This window comes from Armigeres subalbatus, chromosome 3, assembly GCF_024139115.2.
Source record: "Armigeres subalbatus isolate Guangzhou_Male chromosome 3, GZ_Asu_2, whole genome shotgun sequence".
In the NCBI taxonomy this organism is placed as follows: Eukaryota; Metazoa; Arthropoda; class Insecta; order Diptera; family Culicidae; genus Armigeres; species Armigeres subalbatus.
This window is the reverse complement of record NC_085141.1, coordinates 204,284,001-204,309,888: the sequence shown is the minus strand read 5'-3', so window position 1 is coordinate 204,309,888 and position 25,888 is coordinate 204,284,001. Positions and strand designations below refer to the sequence as shown.

At 42.5% G+C, this 25,888-nt stretch overlaps 1 protein-coding gene across 9 annotated transcripts in view; it reads right to left on the bottom strand.

Moving 5' to 3' along the window:
• LOC134227037 (phosphatidylinositol-binding clathrin assembly protein LAP) overlaps positions 1-25,036 on the bottom strand; it is a 68,865-nt gene extending 43,829 nt beyond the window's left edge. For 3 of the 9 annotated variants that reach the window (XM_062708228.1, XM_062708233.1, XM_062708229.1), the window contains exon 1: positions 24,580-25,030. In XM_062708228.1, coding sequence (XP_062564212.1) covers positions 24,580-24,709 — 130 coding nt within the window. In that variant the 5' untranslated portion in view covers positions 24,710-25,030. Of the gene's footprint in view, positions 1-24,579 lie in introns of all 9 variants that reach the window. The other 6 variants (XM_062708231.1, XM_062708236.1, XM_062708234.1 and 3 more) reach the window with 4 other exon arrangements.
• Positions 25,037-25,888: the final 852 nt, after the last annotated feature.

The following is a 25,888-nucleotide window of genomic DNA, read 5'->3' as shown; positions in this document are numbered from 1 at the left end:
GTTCCTCCAGGAATTCCTCCGGAAGTTCCTCCAGGACGGCAAATGCTGGGTAAAGCGTACCATTGGTACTTCGCGTACCTGAAGGAATAAAATAGACCCCATCTCGCGGTCCTTAGCCTCTTACCCAGCAACTCCTATCCCTACCTCCCCGCGGTGCTGGCCGGGATACGAGCAACCTTAGGGAAGATCGGGTAACCAACCCCGGTGGGAACTATGGTCGTATGCTGACAGGGAAGGGGGGGGTTTGCTCCTCTCCGGAGGTGCAAATCTTATTGAGCGTCTGTTCTCCATGTCAGGATCGGCTCACAACAGCGTCTGTTCTCCATGTTAGGGGCGGCTGATCATCGTCCGAGTGCCAGCGAGGGACTCTAAAGTGAAACTGTGCACCATGGTCCACCGGAAATAAGGAGGAATGGTCCTCCGGAAATTTAGGGGTTTGGTGTCAGGCCCTGCAAGCCAGCCTTTAAAAATCATAAGCAACGAACAATCAACAAGAGAGTACGGACCGGAACCATCGGCGAAGACCACTGCGACGAAAAGGGACTAGCGATTGGAAACTCGGTTCGTGGAACTGCAAATCTCTCAATTTCATCGGAGCACACGCATACTCGCCGATGTGCTCAAGGACCGTGGATTCGGCATCGTAGCGCTGCAGGAGGTTTGTTGGAAGGGATCAATGGTGCGAACGTTTAGAGGTAATCATACCATCTACCAGAGCTGCGGCAACACACACGAGCTGGGAACAGCTTTCATAGTGATGGGCGATATGCAAAGGCGCGTGATCGGGTGGTGACCAATCAATGAAAGAATGTGCAGGTTGAGGATCAAAGGCCGGTTCTTCAGCTTCCAGCATAATCAACGTCCATAGCCCACACTCCGGAAGCACTGATGATGATAAGGACGCATTCTACGCGCAGCTGGAACGTGAGTACGACAGCTGCCCAAGCCACGACGTCAAAATCATTATAGGAGATTTGAACGCTCAGGTTGGCCAAGAGGAGGAGTTTAGACCGACTATTGGAAAGTTCAGCGCTCACCGGCTGACGAACGAAAACGGCCTACGACTAATTGATTTCGCCGCCTCCAAGAATATGGCCATTCGTAGCACCTACTTCCAACACAGCCTCCCGTATCGGTACACCTGGAGATCACCACTGCAGACAGAATCACAAATCGACCACGTTCTGATTGATGGACGGCACTTCTCCGACATTATCGACGTCAGGACATATCGTGGCGCTAACATCGACTCGGACCACTATCTGGTGATGGTTAAACTGCGCCCAAAACTATCCGTCATCAACAATGTTCGGTACCGACGACCGCCGCGGTACGACCTAGAGCGACTGAAGCAACCTGATGTCGCCACTGCATACGCGCAGCATCTCGAGGCAGCGTTGCCGGAAGAGGGTGAGCTTGATGGGGCCCTCTTGAGGACTGCTGGAGTACAGTTAAAGCAGCCATTAACGACGCAGCGGAGAACAACGTCGGGTATATGGGTCGAAGTCGACGGAACGATTGGTTCGACGAAGAGTGCAGACAGATTCTGGAGGAGAAGGACGCAGCGCGGGCGGTCGCGCTGCAGCAAGGTACCCGGCAGAACGTGGAACGTTATAGACGGAAGCGGAGACAGCAGACCCGCCTTTTTCAGGAGAAGAAACGCCGCCTGGAAGAAGCGGAGTGCGAGGAGATGGAACAGCTGTGCCGTTCTCAAGATACACGCAAGTTATATCAGAAGCTCAACGCATCCCGCAAAGGCTTCGTGCCGCGAGCCGAAATGTGCCGGGATAAGGATGGGAGCATCTTGACGGACGAACGTGTGGTGATCGAAGGGTGGAAGCAGCACTACGAGGAACATCTGAATGGCGCTGAGAGTACAGGCAGTGAAAGTCAAGGCAGCGGAGGAGATGACTACGTCAGTTCAGCGGACGATGGAAGCCAACCAGCCCCACCTTGAGGGAAGTTAAGGATGCCATTCAACAGCTAAAGACCAATAAAGCAGCAGATAAGGGTGGTATCGGAGCTGAGCTCATCCAGATGGGCCCGGAAAAGCTGGCCACTTGCCTGCACATACTGATCGTTAGAACCTGGGCAACCGAACAGCTACCGGACGAGCGGCAGGAAGGGGCTCTATGCCCCATCTACAAGAAAGGCGACAAACTGGAGTGTGAGAACTTTCGAGCGATCACCATCCTTAATGCCGCCTACAAAGTGATATCCCAGATCATCTTCCGTCGTCTGTCACCATTAGTGAACGAGTTCGTGGGAAGTTATCAAGCCGGCTTCGTTGACGGCCGCTCGACAACGGACCAGATCTTTACTGTACGGCAAATCCTTCAAAAATGCCGTGAATACCAGGTCCCAACGCACCATCTGTTCGTTGATTTCAAGGCGGCATACGACAGTATAGACCGCGTAGAGCTATGGAAAATTATGGACGAGAACAGCTTCCCTGCGAAGCTTACCAGACTGATCAAAGCAACGGTGGATGGTGTGCAAAACTGTGTGAAGATTTCGGGCGAACACTCCAGTTCGTTCGAATCGCGCCGGGGACTAAGACAAGGTGATGGACTTTCGTGCCTGTTGTTCAACATTGCGCTAGAAGGTGTCATGCGGAGAGCCGGGTGTAACAGCCGGGGTACGATTTTCAACAGATCCAGTCAATTTATTTGCTTCGCGGATGACATGGACATTGTCGGCCGAACATTTGCAAAGGTGGCAGAACTGTACACCCGCCTGAAACGTGAAGCAACAAAAGTTGGACTGGTGGTGAATGCGTCAAAGACAAAGTACATGCTTGTGGGCGGAACCGAGCGCGACAGGGCCCGCCTGGGAAGCAGTGTTACGATAGACGGGGATACCTTCGAGGTGGTCGAGGAATTCGTTTACCTCGGATCCTTGCTAACGGCTGACAACAACGTTAGTCGTGAAATACGAAGGCGCATCATCTGTGGAAGTCGGGTCTACTACGGGCTCCAGAAGAAACTGCGGTCGAAAAAGATTCGCCACCGCACCAAATGTGTCATGTACAAGACGTTAATAAGACCGGTAGTCCTCTACGGACATGAAACATGGACAATGCTCGAGGAGGACTTGCAAGCACTCGGAGTATTCGAGAGACGGGTGCTTAGGACCATCTTTGGCGGTGTGCAAGAAGACGGTGTGTGGCGGCGAAGAATGAACCATGAGCTCGCCCAACTCTACGGCGAACCCAGTATCCAGAAGGTAGCTAAAGCCGGAAGGGTACGATGGGCAGGACATGTTGCAAGAATGCCGGACAGCAACCCTGCAAAGATGGTGTTCGCTTCCGATCCGGCAGGTACGAGACGGCGTGGAGCGCAGCGAGCGAGATGGGCAGACCAGGTGCAGAACGACTTGGCGAGCGTGGGGCGTATCCGAGGATGGAGAGATGCGGCCTCGAACCGTGCATTGTGGCGTCAAATTGTTGATTCAGTGTTATCTGTTTAGATGTTAACTAAATAAATGAAATGAATTCCTCCAGGAATTCCTCCGGAAGTTCCTCCAGGAATTCCTCCGGAAGTTCCTCCGGAAGTTCCTCCAGGAATTCCTCCGGAAGTTCCTCCAGGAATTCCTCCGGAAGTTCCTCCAGGAATTCCTCCGGAAGTTCCTCCAGGAATTCCTCCGGAAGTTCCTCCAGGAATTCCTCCGGAAGTTCCTCCGGAAGTTCCTCCAGGAATTCCTCCGGAAGTTCCTCCAGAAATTCCTCCGGAAGTTCCTCCAGGAATTCCTCCGGAAGTTCCTCCAGGAATTCCTCCGGAAGTTCCTCCAGGAATTCCTCCGGAAGTTCCTCCAGGAATTCCTCCGGAAGTTCCTCCGGAAGTTCCTCCAGGAATTCCTCCGGAAGTTCCTCCAGGAATTCCACCGGAAGTTCCTCCAGGAATTCCTCCGGAAGTTCCTCCAGGAATTCCTCCGGATGTTCCTCCAGGAATTCTTCCGGAAGTTCCTCCAGGAATTCCTCCGGAAGTTCCTCCAGGAATTCCTCCGGAAGTTCCCCCGGCAAATCCTCCGGAAGTTCCCCCGGCAATTCCGGAAGTTCCTCCAGAAATTTGTCTTATTTGTCTTATTTGTCTTATTTGTCCTATTTGTCTTATTTGTCTTATTTGTCTTATTTGACTTATTTGTCTTATTTGTCTTATTTACACCAGCACCACTGTTATCGAGCAAATATTTTTCAAAGCTTGTGTGGAAACCTTGTACAGAAATCCTCTCACGATATTTTCTAATGTTGTTCTAGGAACGGCTCATGTTTTCATTTTCCAAAACCAGCTGGAGTTTTTTTATTTTGATCTCCTCATTGCGCAATAGGTCGGCGCTGCTGGTTTTCTCCCGCCGAACCACTGCATGAGTGATAAATTTCTTCTCTATTGTTGCACTGAACACAAACCTCCTCATATTAACGAATGAAACGTAATTCCCCCTTTTCAAAACAAAGATCATCCTAAAGGCGAATGACAATCAGCAATGAATGCCTCCCAATCAATTTTTGAAATGGAAGTCACAAGGAAAACAGATGATTTTTTAAACGTAATTTGAATGATTCGTCATCCTAAATACGAAATGCAATGCACCAAATCAAAATCATCATGAAACCTGATGATATTTGTTTTGCAAGCGCCCCATAATGAAATTCAGTCGGGTTAGAAATGATTTCAAATGAATATGTGTTTTGCTGCTGCGCTGTTTAGTTCATTCGTGAGTTATTTGTTGTAAAGCGCATTTTACACCTCCCGTGAACGTGAACGTGAACAAACTGTTTTTCGATAATAACTTCTTGATTCATACTCAAATCGTGAGGGAATCATGTTCAAATGAAAGGCAGATGCTGCATTTAGTAGTGAGATGCATAAAAACATGAAAAACATCAATAATATCAGATTTATGAGCATTCCACGGTCATGCCTGTGAAATCATCGTGAAATCGTATCTGCGGTGAACTCATCGCAAGTGTAAACGCGACGGTGAACATGAACGTGGAGCTGTGGTGAATTCAAAAATACAAGGAGAATAGATTGATTTGGATTGGGAGTTCACACCGACCGAGAGTGTTTACTGTTCTCGTTGAATCGGTTTCGGTGGGTTCCTGCTTTGTGTGTCGCTATCGCTCATTTTAACACTCTTATCGGTTTGGTCGGAAGAAAACTAACTCAGTAGTTTCTCATAAATGAATTGTGTTTCTTTTTTATTATTTGGTGATATTGTTTTTTCTTTTTAAATATTTTTTATTTTTATACTTCAATCATTCGTATATTCAATCGAAAAATTTATATTTTCATAGATAGATTACTTCATTCATAAAAAATAAATTCATTCTTTTTCTTCTTCTTCTTCTACCTCTTCAATGGCTCTATATTACCACTGAATCTTGGCCTGCTTCTTTACTCAATATTTCATTAACGTTTCCATAGTTATTATTTGATGTTTCTATTCTGCACCCGTCCATTGCATGGATATGTGTCTTATATTGCAAGTACAAAGATACGCTATGGCCAGTGAGTCGAGATTGCTGAAAACCCAAAAAAAATCTTTTAGACCGCAACGAAAATCGAGAATACTCCGCCTTTGCTGACAAGGCTAACTAGAAACCATTGTATTCATTCATTTTTTTTTTTATTTTATGATTTATATTTGATGTAAAAGTTAATTTATATACAAAAGAAATACGACTGGAAGATTTGGTTTTTTATTGGTGTTTTATTTTTATTAAATTATATTAATTTATACGGGTCTTCAGTTAGCCTTGCGAGCAAAGGCGTAGGATTCCCAACACAAATGGCGAGTTCGATTCTCGGTCCGGCCTAGAATGTTTGCGGGTTGGAAGCATTATCGGCTCCCTTCCAGTGTATAGTGTATTCATTTTACTAGCCACACATACATACTTATGCGATTGACAGCTTTCAAATTATTACTCTAGAAGGTAAGCCAAGTTTCAGTGGAATGTAGAGCACAACGGGAAAATCCGATTTCGAAGGAGGAAATTTTTTTTACCTTTACGAAATCGCTTTTTACCTTTCTTTAAGAAATCAAGGGCTCATTCGAAAGAGAATTTTCCAAGAAAATTCAGTGAGTGCTGTTTCATTGGACGTGGAACATTTCTGTATGTAGATATTGAGCATGTTTTGCCCCAATGTTCCATATATCACGAGTTTTCATATTTTTTCTATATTTTATCTTTAGGAAATTTCTCTAAAATTGTGTTCATCTCTTCACTGTGGATCCATAGAGGTGCACTAAATATGGTAATAGTTAGAAATTTAAGGGATTTAGGGGTCAAATAGGCATCAAAGTGCATTTTATGTGAATTTTTAATGTATTCTGTAAAAATAAAAAATATTTACAGATAATTGTTGATATTATTGTCCAAAAATGTTGTACAGACATTGATAAATGTTTGTGAAACAATAACTAATGAAGTAAATCATTTCACAAATGTTTTGTTTTGTGATTTATTGGATAAAACACGATTTTTAAATACTTCTCGATAGAGCCGATGCCGAACATTTCCAAACCATACCCGATCGCACAACTAGACAAGAGTTATCATATTGTTTGAGAGTCGATGTGACAATAGATAGGATGAGATCGGAAATATTCTTTTTTCATGCCTTTTCGCCCAAATTCCTCTATGCAATTATATAGCTCATTAATTGTGAGTTAATAGATGACGGAGTAATATTAATTTAATGATAATTTGTCAATTATACTATGAAACTAACAAATACTCGTATATTGCATTGAAAAAATTGATTCGAGGGGTTTTTGAGGTCAACAAGCTTAGAAGATTATTTTATATTAAAAATAAATTCACAAAAATGCGCTTTGATGATTATTTTACCCCAAAAACACTTTAATTTTCAACTTTTGCCAACAAAATATGTATAGTACTTTTTGAGGATCCACAATGAAAAGGAAAACACAATTTTAGTACAATATTTTAAAGATAAAAGGACGAAAAATATGAAAAAAATTGATTTCTGGGACATTGGAGTAAAACGAGCTCAATAACTACATACAGTAGTATCCCGCGTCTATAGAAAATCACTCACTGAATTTCTTTGAAAATTTTCTTTTGAATAATCTCTCATTCTCCTCTGTCGTCCGTGAAAAAAGTTATCCCATTTTGTAAAAAAAATATATATTTAATGAGCTTTTAGACTTGTATGACCCCAAAGTCCCCTACAATTCAATACATTCAATGAAATATATGATTATTTGTTATTTTCATTATATTATTGGCAAATATCATTTAAATTAATAGTATTTTCAGTTTCGCTGGTAACAAATCGCGTCGATCACTTTTTATGCACCTTTAAAATCGTCGCCAATATCTTTAATTTAAATCTGTGTTAATGCAAAGCCAAATCATTAAAACATGCAAAAAAAGTACTCAACTTCTGGAAATAATCTGATTATTGAAATCAAACAATTTTGTTCGTAGTTGATCTGACAGATCTTGTGGCCATGTTTGCTGGCGACAATTTGCTTTGCGACGATTTCAAATTGACGCGGCCGGAAAATTCAAATAAAATGCATTTTGACCCTTATTAAACACAAAAATCCCTGAAATTTTCAACTTTTTCCAGCAAAATATATGTAGTGCCCTTCTGTCGATCCACAGTGAAGCGATAAACACAATTTTGGAGCAATGCCCTAGATAAAAGATAAAAGATAAAATGACAAAAAATATGAAAACTCGTGATGTATGGGACATTGGGGCAAAACGAGCCTCATAACTACATACAGAAGTGTTCCACGTCCTTGATTCTTAAATTCTTTGGAAAATTCCTTTTTGAATAAGCCCTTAATCTCTTCTGTAAGTTGTCCGTAAAGAAAGTTATTATTTTTTCCTCTTTTACCTTTTCCTACCTTTTCCTCCTTTTACCTAGTGTGCAATGAAGGAAAAAATATAATTTTTTTTGTGTATTTTTTACAACACCATTATTGTTCATTAATTATAATTTGTTCATTCGCTTATTTATTGAGTCACTGATTTACTAGGCTTCAAAATAAATTTATTGATTTGTCATGTTTTGTTGTTGATATATTAGATTTTTGGATGATTAGTTTATTAATTTCTTTTTAATTTATTAGTTTGCTGTTAATAAAAGCATAACTTTTCCATATAGATAGCAAATCATGAAAATATTAGACAGTTATGCTTGCAGCGGCAGTTTAGTAATTTATTAATTGATTAATTTATCAATTTTTTTTATTCATCAATTTATTAATTTATTATTTCATTGATTTATAAATTTATAAATTTGTTTATTTATCAATTTGGTCGTTTAATAATTTATTAACATACCTTATAACTTATAACTTATTATGAAATATTTTTTATTATTTTACTATTTTATTTTTGATTATTTTATTATATTTATTTTTTTTATTTAATAATTTATAAATTCATTCATTTCTGAATTTATGAATCTAAAAAATTATTTATATATAAATATATATTATATATAAAAAAATCATTTTTTTATTTATCAACCCATTAATTTTAAGTCATTCATTTATTTATTTATTAATTCTTTTGTTTATTCAAAGTCTTAGCTATATTAGTTATAAATGCTTGGCATACTTTTTCTGCTTTGCTACTACTGAATTATTTGATATGCTTCCGATATGCTTGTGCATCGTCTCTGTCGTTCACGGTGAACAGATTTTCAGAATGCTTTTGCCATTCGAACGTGAACGAGCTCCGTGGAATTTTTTTACCTGATTTACCAGAGAAAGCTTCTCTCCTCTCTGATATATACACCATATTCGCCATATATCCACCACAGCAATACAGGGAGAATGAAGAATCTAACAAGATGTGTAGATTGCCTCTCTGTCGTTTTCATCCTGCCTGTCTGTCTGCCCTTGTTTTTTGGTACACACATGCTCGTATGCTCTTTGCGTTATGACCATCCACGAGGTACAGATATTAATAATAATTATCATTCAGAATGTTTGTGATTAGGTATACCTATATAAGTTTATTCAATGAAGTTGTTTATTTGAAATAGTTTATGTGAGTAATTTACAACAATTTCATTATAATTTGGATAATGACTATCAACAAAATCTTAGCACAGCAAAAATTATTGAATACATATTAAGACTTTCAATAGTAAACACAACAATTAAATACGGTACGGATATACGATACGTGATCAATTGAATTTTATACACGAAAACTTGAGCAAAAATTGGGTTTTTTTATTGGCGAACTGGTCAAATATTCAAACATTAATTAACACTATTCGAGCAAATGAATAATAAATTTAAAAAAAAAATGAGATCAAGGAAAGTATTAAACAAATGTAAGCCAAAAGAGAAAGTCAAAAATGATATCTAGCAAAAATATAAAAAAAAATAAATAACTCCTCATCAAATTAAACTTGTTACTACATGTAAAAATCAATCGTTCAAATGGGATAGAAGTCACTAGATAGAAAATTAGAAGAAATTACTTCTCTTTTCGTAAATTCGTATTTTCTTAACTATAATTGCATAATTGAACATTATTGTATTAATGTGTGGAACAGAATGAATCATGTGAATTACATGCTTCGTGGGTAGTTTTGCCAGAACTCCTTTGATGCGAACCAGTCGAAAGATAATATTTGGATTCAGGTCAATTGATCACCGGAACTTGTTAATTCAGCTTTGAACGGTGCAAAATGTATACATTTGGTAGCACAGTTGAAAATTGACATTCAGAAATCATTAAGTATATGTACCTACTGGCTTTTCATAACAAAATTCCCGAACATTTAAACGAAAAGATGATTAAAATTAAACAACTTTATCAACATCGTTCCGTAGATTACCCACTCAAATAATTCATATGCATATATGCGACAATATGTTTCATTTTTATTTTCTTCGTTTATGTACTACTGCACACTTACTTGCTGCCTGCATTCGTGGGCAATAATTCAACACTTCCAACTAGACTCGATTGTCCACGATGATGTTCACTGTGAAATTATCGCTCTTTCTCACCTCTTGTTCATGTTCATGTTCACGGGAGGTGTACAGAGGGCTTAACACGTTTGAGGAGTTTGGTATAACCATGGCTCGCGCCGCTCTCGCTGTAAAAATGCGTCGCGGAATTTCCGTTTCAATAATCATGGTAAGTAAATTCGTCATTAATAAAAGCAAGATTGAATTTTAAATGCTTCTGTTAACAAATGTGTTTTAATGTTCATTTACAGATTATAATAAACTGTGCATCGAGAGAAATATAAAAATCAGGTTATTTCTTTCTTCATCCAAAGCCAGCAAGCCGAATGCAAAAAAACAACAAATTCTTGGACGGAACAGTCTGGAATGGATGGTGCTGCTCCGGATCAATTTCCTGACCAAACGGCGGCTGTAAATGGTACAAAAATCTTGGTGTTGCCGTTCCCTAGATTAATAGTGTAAACAGTTTATTTTAAATTTGTGCTCGAAATGTTTCATTACGAAATCGAGACCGGCATTCTAAATATTTTTTTGTTCCTGAGAAAATATGTGCATAAAAAATAAAATAAAACCATTTTTTTAAATGAATAATAAATTTATTTTAAGTGTGGCTTGGTAAATACTTGAAGAAATATTCCTTTTTTATACAAAAACAGCAGAAAGATAATCAAGTGCTTTGTCATTCAATTCGATACTAGTTTTCCTACACAATTCGAATTTGCTTATTCCGTTTCTCGTTATAACGTCTTCTGAAAGTAATCTGAATTGTCATTCGAATTCATCCAGCAATTCATTTGGTCATCGCGTGATGCTCATACGGATGGTAATCATCCATCTGAAAATCAACTGAATGATCATCATCCGGAATGTGGAAGATAATCGTTAAGGGGCATGGACAAATTACTTTACAGTCGTTTTAAGGAGGATGTTTTGGTTCAGTGTGCCAACTCCTTTTGTTCTCCGTTTGCGGCAAATTCTCAAGCAATTGTAAACTGCATAATGATGAAATATTTTTGGCGACACTGACAGCGTGATCAGAGAGTGCTACCACGTGCTTTTTTAACGGAAAACCCTTCCCTCAGACCTTAAGTAGTCACATATATCTATAGAGACCTACTGATGCAAGTGCAGACCGACAGTGCAGCGAATATGATGAGCAGCATGCTGATCGGCCCTTCAGTAAAGAGTCGAAGTGTACCCGCTATAGCGAAGCTCCGCATACAGATGCAGAAATACCAAATTCGCTGAATAAAATAGTGGTTGAGACGAGGCGATCTATCGCCAGCTCAAATGTCTTCTCTTCCCTGCCTTTAGTGACGATCAAGGCTCGAACTCTGGGGATGGCGAAAGGTGTATTTTTCATCAAAACAGGGACAAATAGAAAGCGAACCAGATCTCGTAGACAACCATCGAATTAGGAATTGTAAATGTTTCCGTTCGTTCAGTTGTGTCGATGTCCAGTACAACCACATCTTCCTCGGCCACTTTAACTACGTTGTTCTCCGTTGTTTCCGCTGTTGTTTGTTCGGTTGCTGCTCCGAATTCAATTATTACACCGGAGTATGTTTTCCGTTGTCCGCCTTGCGTATTCGATTTATTTTCTCCAGCTTTCCTCCTCCAGGTCATCGGAAGGATGCGTGTCCACAAAGAAAAAATTGAAAAAAGGAATCGAAAAAGTATTTGTCACGCAAATCGTGGTAAAAAACCTTTCCTTTCATCTCGGCCGGTATACGTGTGGTCCAGACTCAAGTTTGGTGGGATTTTGAACAAACAGCGAATGATCCATCGATGTTTTATACACCGTTTCCATTGCAGACACATCGATATCCAATTGTCGCACAAACCCGGTAATCGATCATTTCGTAAACTCGTACGAACAAGAACCGATAGACAAAGAGAGCAACTTGGAGGCACTTGCAGTGCCTATGTTTGCCACAATCCAAAAGCAAAATAACAGACGTCCGCGCACGACGAGTTTTTATATAGGGTTCAAATTCGTGGCCAGCAATTTCCCGCCACTTCCCAGAACACAATCATGTTGAGGTTCCCGATAAAATGACTCTGAGATTTTGGATTCCATTTTCAATACACTTGATTTCTCTTACGCAGTGAGCAACATTATGGACATGATAATCTCATTGATGAAACCATTATTGAAGAACCTGGGCCTCATTGCGCATCTCCTTTCGACAGCTCTTTCGTATGACAGTTTGCATGATTTGCTCGTTTCGAGGTGCCCAATGCCACCCCTGGTTTCGAAATGGCCTGTTGATTCGCAGTGGAACTGAAGAAGTTTCAATAAAAATCAGGATCAGTTTTAATTTTTCGTTCACAGTTCATGTTGTGACGTATTTGCTTTTAGTGGAGCATGGCTTTTTCCAAACAAAGTTCTGTCTTTTCACGATTTCAACATTATTCGCCTGAAGCGAGGAGATGGATATGAAGGTATGCTCTTGAGGATCAACAAGCTCCACTCTTTTTACAGAATAGATATTTCCTTGATGACAAGAAGCGGGCTTGGTAGTCATATGGCTACTGCTTCTGCCTCATACGCAGGAGGTCGTGGGTTCAATCCCAGGTCCGTTCCATTCTCCTACTTTGTATCTTTCTCTTTATTCCTCATGTTCTAGCAATCGCTAGAACTGGAAATGGACTTCCATACCGTTTCCATTACTATTCCTATACCTTCAATTTGAGCATTCTAACATTAATCTACTAGAATTGGAAATGAACGTATGATACGTATAATGAACGTATAATGAACGCTCGTTTCCTACATCCAATTATAAATTCCATCAGTTACCTTCTCCTATCTATCACATTGGCAGCTCGTTAACCAAGACGGACCTCTGCCTCTCCAACCTAACCCAGAAATTCCAACAAAATTCCGCATGAACTCGTGGCAAGTGCAGAGGTATATTCGGCTTGCAGTGGGCGAGTGATTGCATCATCATTTCCTCCCCTTCCCTACATTGACTTGCATTCTGACGTGGCAGGCGCCAGTATGACCTAACAAATGAGATCACCAGTACTTGTACATTGAAGATGTGTGCTAGTCCCAAGCAAACATCTGTTGGTTCCCTGTGCAAGAACAGCTGATCTGGTCATAATGGAGTAGCAACTACGAGCAGTCAATCAAGCTCAAGCTCAAGCAATAGATATTTCCTTGATGACAGGCTCTGAGGTACACCTAGTTCTTTTTTACACTGTTGGGTTTCAGTCGATTAGCGTCAATGAAACTTAACCCCACGAAAGCATACGCAAAAAATCAAAGAAAATTCAGGTGGCTATGAAAGTGCAGGTTACCCGAAAAAATAATGAATTTCAACCATGTAAAAATATATTGGGTGTAGTCGAATGTCATGTCACCGTACGAGGAGTAAGCCTCAGCATAGAATCTGTGTACACACCGAATACCGAATGTTTCTGTACAACGTAGAGATCTTAATGAAATCTGCTCTGCTAAGCCTGAGCTACGGTGGATTCTGGGAGACTTTAGCTCACACGGTACGGCCTGGAGGGAACTCACCGATGATAATAGTTTTTCGTTACTTGAGCAACGGAGAAGCAGCACGTATGGTACCTGCAGGATTCTGAAGTAGAATTTACCTCTTCATCGGTTCGATTTCACTGACATCGGATTGTACGTGGGAAGTAATTGGATCGTGTCAACCTCGACGATACACAATGAGTGGGGAAGATACAATGAAGCAATCACCGACGTCGAACAATCGGGTGAAGTGACGAGATGAGAGCAACCCTAGGGAAGATCTTGTAACCAACGCTGGTGGTAACTATGGTGGTATGCTGACAGTAAAGGGGGAATTTGTTCCTCTCCCGAGATGCAAATATTACCGGGCGTCTGTTCCCCATCTTCTTCTTATTGGCATTGCATCCCCACACTGGGACAGAGCCGCCTCGCAGCTTAGTGTTCATTAAGCACTTCCACAGTTATTAACTGCGAGGTTTCTAAGCAGCAGGGAGCAGCGAGGGGGCAGCAGGGACTTTGTCCAAGGGCTAGACGACCCCTCCCCATGGCCACTGCGAGTTAAACCGGGACCATCGTCCCCAACCCCTAATCCCAAGGCGTCAAGCGACCCGTGCTGAGGGGATGCATGGCCAGAGGGGTGAAATAATAAGCTAGGCCTTTAACGGAGCCTGTGGGGTACCTGGGCACCCTCCACAGTAATTGTCCCTTACCGCGTCATGCTGGGCTCTGGCGTGGTGGACCTCTTTTCCCGAGCAACTCGTGGGACCAAAATGGAAAACCAAGTCAATTCTTCAATTAGTGGTAGTAGTGTAGGCGACAACCCCTTCGCAAGAGGTGGGTTGTTCAGGTCTCCGCCTAGGAGGCCAGAGGCAATAGTCGGCAGCTCAGTGCGCAGCGCCAGCATGGGTCACTCAACCTTCCTCTCGGCTAGAAAAACGCCGGTAGGGGTTATTGACGGCCCATGGCTTGTGGAGGCGATGAACCGCAAACGCGATGGGCTTTCGGCCTTCGAGGTGGCGACGGAACAGCTGGACGCCATCATCGACTTTGCGTCATCGAAGCATAATATCAGCAAGGACCTCAAGAGGAGCTTGCAGAAACTTCGAAAGTCGATGCTGGACGCCAAGCTGGAGAGGGCGGTCGGGACGGCCAAGTGTAAACCCGTGAAATCGGTGGAGTCGAGGTCTACCCAGACTGAGGCCCAAGGATTCGCGGACTCGGGCAAGGTCGAGTCGACCGAAGGCGTGCCAGCGAAGACGGTGGTGCCAAAGTCTACCCAGACTGAGGCCAAGTATTTGCGGGTACGTCGGGGGTGACTGCTCCAACGGAGCAGACACAAAAACGGGGGACAGGCTCCAGGGGATGAGCTCCCTGGGGGCCGCTCCAAAACGCAGAGGGTTACTACCCCGAACAAGGGTAGTGGGGCTGGGAAGCTGAACCCCGGACAGGTACCTCCAAAACCGGGGGAGGAAGGACCTGGAAAGGTCCGTCCACTCAGGAAAGACGGTGGTAAGGGGTTACAGCAGGCTGAAAGTTCTCAGCCGCACCAAACCAGGGAAATAGAGGGGGATGACGCCTCCTGGACCCTGGTCAAGAACAAGAGGAAACCGAAGACGTCAAGGGCCGAAAAGAAGGCCCAGGCGAATGAGGGTAGCAAGAAGTCTAGGGTAGGCGCCAATCGCTCCAGGGGCGATGCCCTAGTCATCACGGCGGACGAGGCTAAGTACTCGGATGTTTTGAAGGCGATGAGGAGTGACGTCAAGCTCGGTGAACTCGGCGCCGACGTACGTCGAATAAGACGTACCCGGATGGGCGAGATGATACTCGAGCTGAAGCGGGGCGTCTCGCAAAAGGGCGCCGCCTACAAGAAGTTGACGGAGGAGGTCCTAGGCGAGACGGTCAAGGTGAGGGCACTCACGACGGAGGTGAATCTAAGGGTTAAAGACCTGGACGAGATCACTGAAGTCGAAGAGCTCGTCACGGCACTGCGGCGACAGTGTGAAGTGGAGACGCCCACCGCAGCCGTTCGGCTACGGAAAGGTCCGGCAGGGACGCAGGTAGCATTGGTTCGGCTATCTGCAGCGGGCGCCTGCAAGGTAGTCAAGTTAGGGAGCGTCAAGGTGGGATGGTCGGTATGCCCTGTGCGCATATACGAGTAACCCGAAGATTGCTTCAAGTGCCTGGAACCGGGGCACAAGCAATGGGACTGCAAAGGCCCTGACAGAAGCAATCTCTGCCGACGCTGCGGATTGGAGGGCTATAAGGCACAATGCTGCACGAACCCTCCCAATTGTTTGATTTGTTCCAGCAAAGTTGTGAACGGCAAGCACCCCATGGGGGGTCCGATGTACCCGGCGTTTAAGCGTGCTGCAAAATCAAAGTGCAGGTAACGCAGCTGGCTTGCTCGGCCTCGCCCGAGTGTTTGGTGTGCGCAGCTTTAGAGGAAACGGCGGAACACGTGTTGTTCGTGTGCTCACGTTTTCGCGCAATGCGTGACCACATGCTTGCCACATGTGGTCTGGACACTACCCCGGACAACCTAGTTCGGAGGATGTGTAAAGATGAAGTTGGCTGGAACGCCGTTTTATCGGCTATCGCCCAAATCGTCTCGGAGCTACACAGAAGGTGGCGCGTGGACTCAAGGATGGCTAGTTCAGGCGCAAATAAGAGGTGGTCCAAGGGATCGGAGTCGGCTTCATGGGTCATACCGGTGGTCATGCTCTGTGGTCGAACTCGATCCTTTTATCGAACAAGTGGCCGCGCGAAGAACAACATGGTATCGTCGCTTTCACGGCGTCGGTCAACCGGGCGGGTTCCGAGCCCGAGGACGGAAAGGGGTCCTCGTCAAGGCTGGGGCAGGCGTAGGCCTCACGTCGGCAAGTCCCTCTGTGTGCTGGCGAATAGGCCCTATCGCAGAAAGGTCAATTTGGGGTGCACGCGGCATCATCATTCTTAATACCAGTCGTGCAGAGGGAAGCAGGCGCGAAGTCGACCCTTCCCACCTTCCGAGGACATAGGGCGTGGTAAGGCCACCTGGAAAGCCGGCAACGCGCTGGCACGATACCATGGTGTTCTTCTAAAAAAGCGAGTTACGATGTTCGGTGCTGCAAGGACACGCAGCTAACCTCGAGGGTGCGTTTTGCACTGGCCCCTTTGAAGCATTACCTTCTGGTTGTACCGAAGGGACTATGGGCTTGGCGGCAATGGAAACGGTTTAGCGGGTCGGGGATGTAGTCCTGCCTCCCTCGGTGATCCCTAACCCCGCACTTCCTGGTCAACCCAGGATGTCTGTTGAGCAGATTCCCCCTCCATTGTTTAGGAAGAAGAAAAAAAAAGGTTTCTAAGCCAAGTTACCAATTTGCATTCGTATATCATGAGGCTAACACGATGATACTTTTATGCCCAGGGAAGTCGAGTCAATTTCCAATCCGAAAATTGCCTAGACCGGCACCGGGAATCGAACCCAGCCACCCTCAGCATGGTCTTGCTTTGTAGCCGCGCATCTTACCGCACGGCTAAGGAGGTTCCCCATGTGGAACTGAAAATCTTTCACTTTCCTCGGGAGAACACACATATTCGCCGATGTGCTCAAGGACCGTGGATTCGGCATCGTAGCGCTGTGGGGGGTTTGTTGGAAGGGATCAATGGTGCGAACGTTTAGAGGTAATCATACTATCTACCAGAGCTGCGACAACACACACGAGCTGGGTACAGCTTTCATAGTGATGGACGATATGCAAAGGCGTGTGATCGGTTGGTGGCCGATCAATGAGAGAATGTACAGGTTGAGGATCAAAGGACGGTTCTTCAACATAATCAGCATAATCAACGTCTATAGCCCACACTCCTAAAGCACTGATAATGATAAAGACGCATTCCACGCGCAGCTGGAATGTGAGTACGACAGCTGCTCAAGCCACGACGTCAAAATCGTCATAGCAGATTGGTCAAGAGGAGTTTAGACCGACTATTGGAAAGTTCGCGCCCACCGGCTGACGAACGAAAACGGCCATTCGCAGCACCTATTTCCAATACAGCCTTCCGTATCGGTACACCTGGAGATCACCACTGCAGACAGAATCACAAATCGATCACGTTCTGATTGTTGGTTTAAAGAGGTTTTAATCACCCTTTAACAGCCATTCGCCTCTGAAACCCTACATTATCGACGTCAGGACGACAACAACAGCGACCACTATTTGGTGATGGTTGAATTGCGCCCAAAACTACCCGTCATCAAGAATGTTCGGTACTAACGGCCGCCACGGTACGACCTAGAGCGACTGATGCAATCTGATGTCACCATTGAATGCGCGCAGAATCTCGGAGCAGCGTTGACGGTGAGCTCGATGGGGCCCCTTTTGAGGACTGTTGGGATACAGTTAAAATAGCCATTAACGACGAAGAACGCAGGGTACAGCACGGGACCCGGCAGTACGTAGAACACTATAGACGGAAGCGGAGACAACACACCTGCCTTTTTCAGGAGAAGAAACGACGTCTGGAAGAAGCGGAGTGCGAGGAGTTGGAGTAGGTGTGCTGTTCTCAAGAAACACGCAGCTATGTGCTACGAGCCGAGATGTGCAAGGATAAGGATGGGAGCATTTTGATGGACGAACGTGTGGTGATCGAAAGATGAAAGCAGAGCTACGAGGAACACCTAAATGGCGCTGAGAGTACAGGCAGTGAAAGTCAAGGCAGCGGAAGAGATGACTACGTCAGTTCAGCGGACGATACAATCCAGATGAAGAAGCTATTGAGGATGGTGTCGGAGCTGAGCTTATCAAAATATTCCCGGAAAAGCTGGCCACTTGCCTGCACAAACTGATTGTCAGTATCTGGAAAACTTAACAGCTACCGGAGGAGTGGAAGGGGTCATGTGTTCCATTTAACATGTCCCATGAGAACTTTCGAGCGATTATCATCCTTAATGCCGCCTACAAAATGATATTCTAGATCATCTTCCGCCGTCTGTCACCAATAGTGAATGACGTCGTGGGAACTTATCGAGTCGGCTTCGTTGACGGCCGCACGACAACGGACCAGATCTTTACTGTACGGAAAATCCTCCATAAATGCCTTGAATGTCAGGTCCCAACGCACCATCTGTTTTTCGATTTCAAAGCGGCATACGACAGTATTGACCGCGTAGAGCTACGAAAAATGATGGACGAGAACAGCTTCCCTGGAAAGCTTACCAGACTGATCGAAGCAACGATGGATGGTGTGCAAAACTGTGTGAAGGCTTCGGGCGAACACTGCAGTTCGTTCAAATCGCGCCGGGGACTAAGACAAGGTGATGGATGTTCGTGCCTGTTGTTTAACATTGCTTCAATGGCTCTACATTCCAACTGGAACTTGGCCTGCTTTTCAACTTAGTATTCTATTAGCATTTCCTCAGTTATTAATAGACGAAACATCCTAGACCGGACCGAGAATCGAACTCGCCATCTCCGGATTGGCAATCCTACGCCTTTGCTCGCAAGGCTACTGGAGACCCCTGGATACATCTCGTTAAATTTGATTTGCTGACTATATTTCAAGTAAACACCTTGTAAGAACATTGTGAATTCACGTTTATAATTTAATGAATGTTTCATTGCTAAGCATGTTTCACGCTCTTGTTGCAACGACTTTCGTTCGCTCTTGGTAACCGAAGAGATCCCTGATAAGCTCTCGCGATAAATATTAGTGAGCTCCACGCTGATCTCATTACGGATACGGGAGGCAATTATTTTTGTTAGAAAAAGATGGGCAAAGTAAAAAAATATATATATGAAATGAACTCAAATTGTCCCTATACGAAATTAAATGAAGAGAGAATTGAAAATTATTCAGGCTCCAAGGCCAGACAGGCTTTGTTTGACTTCAGAAGAGCTAGCGAGGGTTTTTTGATTTCATTAGAATGTGGACCATCTTCTCGGCATGTTGAATAGTGTTGTAGTGCGCCAGATTAAAAAAACGTTCTAAAAAAATCGTGGATAAAAGTTTATAGATTATATTATAACTCGCAGAGAGTAGTGATTTTGCAAATTAGGTAAAACAAAAACCCAAAATTATAATTCGCAATTTGTAATTATACAAAACCAATTACAGCCTAGGATCGATTTGTACCTATGGTATAGTGAAAGCGAGTAAAAGTTGTGATCAATCGAAGATTGAATTGGGTAAGGTTTTATTTGCTAAATTCTGGTGCACTTTGTAAAGTATTCTGACCGTTGAACAGATATCACCCACCGTTCAACGTGGGTGTTGGTTTAGGAGTGACGGAATCACCCTAACCTGGGCACGCTATAGAATTTCACAGCGAGGAGAAACCAGCCCTGTGAAGTTTTTCCAGCGTCCGCACTTTTGTACCATCCAGCCCGTGGCCCACCGTTCACCTTGCCGGTGTTATCGCCAAACTCTCCACATTTGTCAACCAAGCCAACCACCCCGCTCGCCACACCGTGAAAGCTCGACCCACGTGCAAAGCTACCGTTTGTTCGACGTAGCTCCCGTATGTAGGCAACGGTTAACACCTTTATCGTCGCAAGAACACTGAGCCAAATATCCATACAGCAGTGGTGTGAACACCAGGCAGAGTGAATTTGTTGCGGATCGTTGCTCTACGCATCAGCACGACGGGGTCCACGTGTACTAGCGGCCGATAGCCGATCGGGTTAGTTGCGCCCCCCCCCCCCCTGGGGAACGGATTGGTCACCGGCCACAAAGAACGGCAGGCGTTGGAAACGTCTGGAAAGGCAGGAACGCAGTAAGCAAATGCCCACTGTAATCAGGTCAGAAAGTTAGATAATAAGTTCGAAGAGTAATTACTATTAGTCATGTAGAGAAAAGGATAGTAGATGAAAGCATCATATGGTCTATTCTCATGTATATAGATGGCTAAGGACTCAGTTAAACGTGACTCTATTTCTTGTTTTACTGTCTAGCGCTGATCATGAATTCATTCCCTATCTGTTATTTAATGTGTTATTAGGTAGTCAACTAATTTTATTCGTCTTTCAGAATACACTTAGTCACGTCTCCTATGTCCTTCAATCTTTCTCTACATTAGAGTATGTCTTATTTTTTCCTAACCCGGCTAACTAAGGTTTGTTTATACGTTGATCCATGCAGTAAAAGTCAGAGTAAAATAACAAAGATTACAGAGAAGAAATAACAGATACATTCACCATGTATAATGCAAAATAAGTAAATCTACAGTATCTACTTTTACTACTTACTGTATACTGAACTATGAACTACAGTTGGTGCAATGTATGATCGTTTGCTTCCCAGTCTTTTGTGTTAGTGTTTTGTTAGTTAAGACTGGTACTAGACCCTGCCGGAACCTCCAAAGCATATACTCAAGCAGATGTTGTTAGATCATGCGACACCTTCTCTAAGTGTTTGCATGGAGGTATGATATATCAAGTGTATAATTATTTTCTATATATTGGCAAAAAATACTCGACGCGTTTCTTTTAAATTGAAATGTTACCGGGTTTAAAGTACCTACTTCAGCACTGCCTTATAGTGTAACCATACTCGGATGCAATTAAATTCATCTCGTTATCGTCTAACGGTAATGTGTTGGGTACTAATAATACTACTATACTAGCAATGTGTACTATAAAAGAACAAATTATTTCACAATTTTAACAATATGCAGACACTTGACTTATCAAAGTTGACTCCATCATCCGTGGACAGAGCTGTTTAAGCTCAGGTTTAAATGTAAGCTTAAGGTGATTATAGAATGAAGCCAGAAATCGGCCATTTTGTAAACCACGTGCTTTTCCAATATTTTTTTCAAGAGCACGAGATGAAAGAACCATAACGCGTATGGGGCTGAAATAATGAAAGATCGTTTGCTTAGTTATGCTGAACAATCATAATTTGAGTTTCGGCACTGTACGAAAACCATTACGCCAGATTTGGGCTTTTGGAAATGTATGTAGATAAACGTGTGGTGAATTTTAAATTCATCACGGGCTTCATTCTATAATCACCTTAATATAAATGAAAGGAGGGAAAGGAGAAGACGCATTTTCCCAAAAACATTTAATAATAAATTCATATTTGCAATTTTCTGCTACTTAACTGCACCAACGGTTCTATGACGCTAACCCGAATGTCACTTCCCCGAACGCCAGTACCCCGATAGGTCACTACCCCGAATATTCCACTAACCAGAAAGGCCATTACCCCGAAAATCATATAGGGTAATTTGCCAAATGTTGAACGGCTAATTTCTTCGCCTATTGTTGAACTCACGTGCATTTCTTACAGGAGTTCTACAATAGACGACAAAATTAGCCGTTCAACATTTGGCGGTTTCCCCTAAATATATTACGCAATATTTTTAATTATTACTTTTGCATATGCTAACAATTATCCTAATGTTTGACCCGGGAGCGCTCGGGATAATGCAAAAGAGCGAATGCCAGAGACCTTGCCAGAGATGGTGTTTATATAAGTGCTGTCCAATGAGCAGCTCGAAGTAGCTCGAAGTTGTTCCCGTCCTGCATCTATCAATAAATCTCTTGAATTATGAAATAAAATCTATGGTATTTGGAACAAATTCACTTTAATATTGAAAATATAATTATAACAAACGATATGATATGGAAATATGCTTATTTTTCTGATTTGTTTCAAAGAAACAATTGATTTTAATTGAGGAACATATAGAAGCATGTACCAAACAATCTTCTAAGAAAAGCAAAAACGTAAAAATTTAAAGGGATTTCAAAAATTTCTTCAGTGGATGATAGATAGCATATGTGAGCATGTTTTGAGACACTAATAGACCACTTATATGCATGTATGTGTGCGTATGTGTGCAAATTCTGAAATTTACTAACATATAAATCTCACTCATTTTTAAGGTATTAAACTGATTTAGTTAGTTCTTGATTAATTATTATCGAGGTCTCTGGAAATTTCAAGTATATGCATATGTTACCAGCGTTACGATATTTCCTAATCATGTTACAATAACTATTTAATCCGACGAGCGCCTGATAGATAGGCAGCATGACGTACAGTGCGTATTCATTAAATATTATTATATAACATTAAATATTATTAAATATAATTAAATAATAAATTTTATTTTGTTGTTACCCCACCCATGAAATCCGCCTTTTGGTAGGCAATTAATAAGGGTTGCTGACGTTCAACCACCTTTCCCTTTCAAGCGCATATAAAGGATGTGGTTTGTTTCCATCGGGAAACGTTTCCCGATGAAAACAAACCCTATCCTTCCTAGGCGCTTGAAAGAGAGAGGTGATTGAACGTCAGCAACCTCTATTTGTCACTTTATACGTTCAATCGCCGTGGGATGTTGAGTACTTTTATCTCGTTTAAAATATTGGAGTGTGACAATATTTCCTTACGACTAAGGAAGGGTCAAAATCTCACTGTAGGTGGATTAATCTGGGTTTTTGTCAACAAATGGACATGAGAGAAATGGGAACAACTTCGAGCTTCTTGGAGCTGCTCGTTGGACAGCATTATAGGGACCAGCGGAGAGAATGAAAGCAAATCTGACTTCACGACCTTCACGAGAAATTTGTGAAAACGTGATGTGACTTTTAGTATAAGCAGGGCCGGATTAAGAGGGGGGCCGTGGCCCCGTGCCCCCACACATCTTATGTACTAAAACCAACCTACATTTTGGGGCCCCACAAGCTATCGGCCCCGGGGTCCCCTTCCGGCTAAATCCGACCCTGAGTATAAGCAATTATTTCCTTTTCTTTAATCTATATCCTGTCTATGGAACGGATATAAATATCTTCAGCAACAAATAATGTTAATGTGCTAAATACAATACACGCACTTAGCCTTATTCTGAATAAATAATAATAACAATACACGCACTTACCCGGGACAAGGCGAGAGAGTAAATTACTTTTTTCTTTCAAATTATGCACTTGCCCGGAATAAGATGGGAGAGTAAGTGTCACCTTCTTGTAAAGCGTGCTTACCCAGAATAATGCGAGGGAGTGAATGCCTCCTTCTTTTGAAGCACGCATCTGCCCGGAAAAAGGAGGGAGAATGAATGACACCTTCTTTGAAAGCACGCGCTTGCCTGGAATAATGCGAAAGAGTGAATTTCTCCTTCTTTTAAAACACGCATTTGCCCAGAATAAGGTGGGAGAGTAAAGGACACCCTTTAAAACACGTGCTTGCCTACAATAAAGAGGCCCGCACATACACGCGAAAAAATTTTGCGGTTGAAACTACCATTCCGAGGGTTAATTTAAATGGCTTAAAAGTTTTTAATTACTGTGGAAATGCAAAAATAACACCTTAGGGTTCATTCTTCAATTACGTAACGCCAAATTTGGTGATTTTGGACCCCCACCCTCTCCTCGTTTGTATGAAAGGTTAATTTTTTTTTGTATGGATCGTAACACTCGGCTTGACCCCCTCCCTCTCCGTACAGCGTTACGTAATTTGTGAAAGGCCCCTAATTGAAAAGCAGGCCAAGTTCCAATTGGAATGTAGGAGCCATTTAGAAAGAAGACAACAATTAGGACTGAAGAAGTCATTATCAATACAAAATGTCGTATAGCTTAGAAAGGTTTTATTTCCTGAACATTTGGGTTTAATAGAGAAATCTTTGTAAGAAAACTCTTTTGAAATTGTAATTTTTCAAACTTGTATAAAACGTTGAATCACTTCTCTATTAAATTAATATTAAAGTTGTGTATTTGTGGACCACAAATGAAATGTTGAGAACCCCTGCACCGCCTATTACTAACTTGCAGAACGAACGTAATCAAGAACCAATGAAGAGGAGAGAAAGCCAAAGAACTTTTATCATTGTAAACATTTCGGGGCGTTTCCGAGAGGTCGAAAGATCTGGTGGTTCTGGGGGATGCCCGTTTAGGAATTATCAATTTTATGTAACATTTCGTTCCGATAGTACGGGGCGAACGCGTTCTGAATGAAAGAGTGATAAATATCGATTGCAATATGTTATTTGACCAAGTTTCAAGAGCGAGAGTAAGTAGCCCTTCGGCCCAAGGACGTTACGCAGAGGAAATGTCACTGAGTGGGGTGGAGGAGCAGGGGAATTATGCGCTGGCACTTTTTTTTTAGCAAATATGATGGAAACTTACAATCCAAATGCTTCTTCTTCGGTCCAATCATTTCCTCGGTCGTGGCCTTGCAGACAGATTTCGCCAGACCTTGGCCAGCTAGACTGTGCCTAGCAGCCAGCAGCCTATCGTTGATGGTTTGTCCAGCCATGACAGATTCGATCGCCTTCCCACGGATGCTTCTACTGCTGCTTCTTTTTGAGGAACTACCCTCGAATCCACTCAAATTCCGTGCAAACTACACTTTATTCCAATTGGTCACTAACAATACCACGCGTTGTTTATTGAACCATTGAATGTGGGACCACTAGTCCCCGTTATTTTTGCACAATTGAAAGACCAAACTCGCGTTCACCAAAATTTTCCTCAACCAAGAAAGTGACAGTCACACATAATTTTATTCCACACTCCCGAAAAACGCGTATTCTCTCTCGCACTCTTCAGTCATGAACTGAAACTGAACTGCTTCTCTGATGGCACGCAGGAATGCCGTCCGAAACTAACGTCTCTGATAAAATTTCTTTGATCGACATTATAAATGTTGCACCGGTTTTAATTCCATATTCAAACAACCAAATGGCAACAACTCAAATAAGATGCTGTTTTATTATCAAATTAAACTTTAAACATGTACGAAAATGTACAAAAGTGAATAATTTTTATTCAAAAATCAACTTTATAAAAATATAAACCGTAATCTATGGATGCTGTTTCGGTTTGAAAAGAGAACGATTTCTGACAGTTTGATGACAGGTGTTCAGATAATGTAATAGAGCGTGACATGCTTCTGAAGAGGAAGTACCAGCACAGCTAGACGACAAATCGACTCAAAAACGACAAAAACACTCAAAAATGAGTTAAATTAATTGTAAACAATGCGGGTCATTGATCTTTTTCAACACGAAGGAAATTTAGAATTCAAGACAAAATTTTCAAATCGACTTATCTGCTTTTGTAAACAAAGATTCAAACGACGATTATTTGACGAATCTTGATAGCTCTCCCACGCAAACCAACACCATCAACAGGTAGCGGAAACCTTCACCTCTATTGGTGGTGTTGGTTTGCATGGGAGAGCTATCAGATTAATCAAATCTCGCTTAATTTTTCCAAAGGTCCTAAGTAACATTTTTTTTATGAATTAATTTGAATAGCGCAATCAACGGAACAACATGAAAGCTATTGATTGCAGTATTCAAATTAATTCATGAAAAAAATGCTACTTAGGTCCTTTTGAAAAGTTAAGTGAGAAATCGTCGTTTGAATTTTTTTTACAAAAGTAGATAAGTCGTTTTGAAAATTTTGTCTTGAATTAAGAAAATTTCTTAGA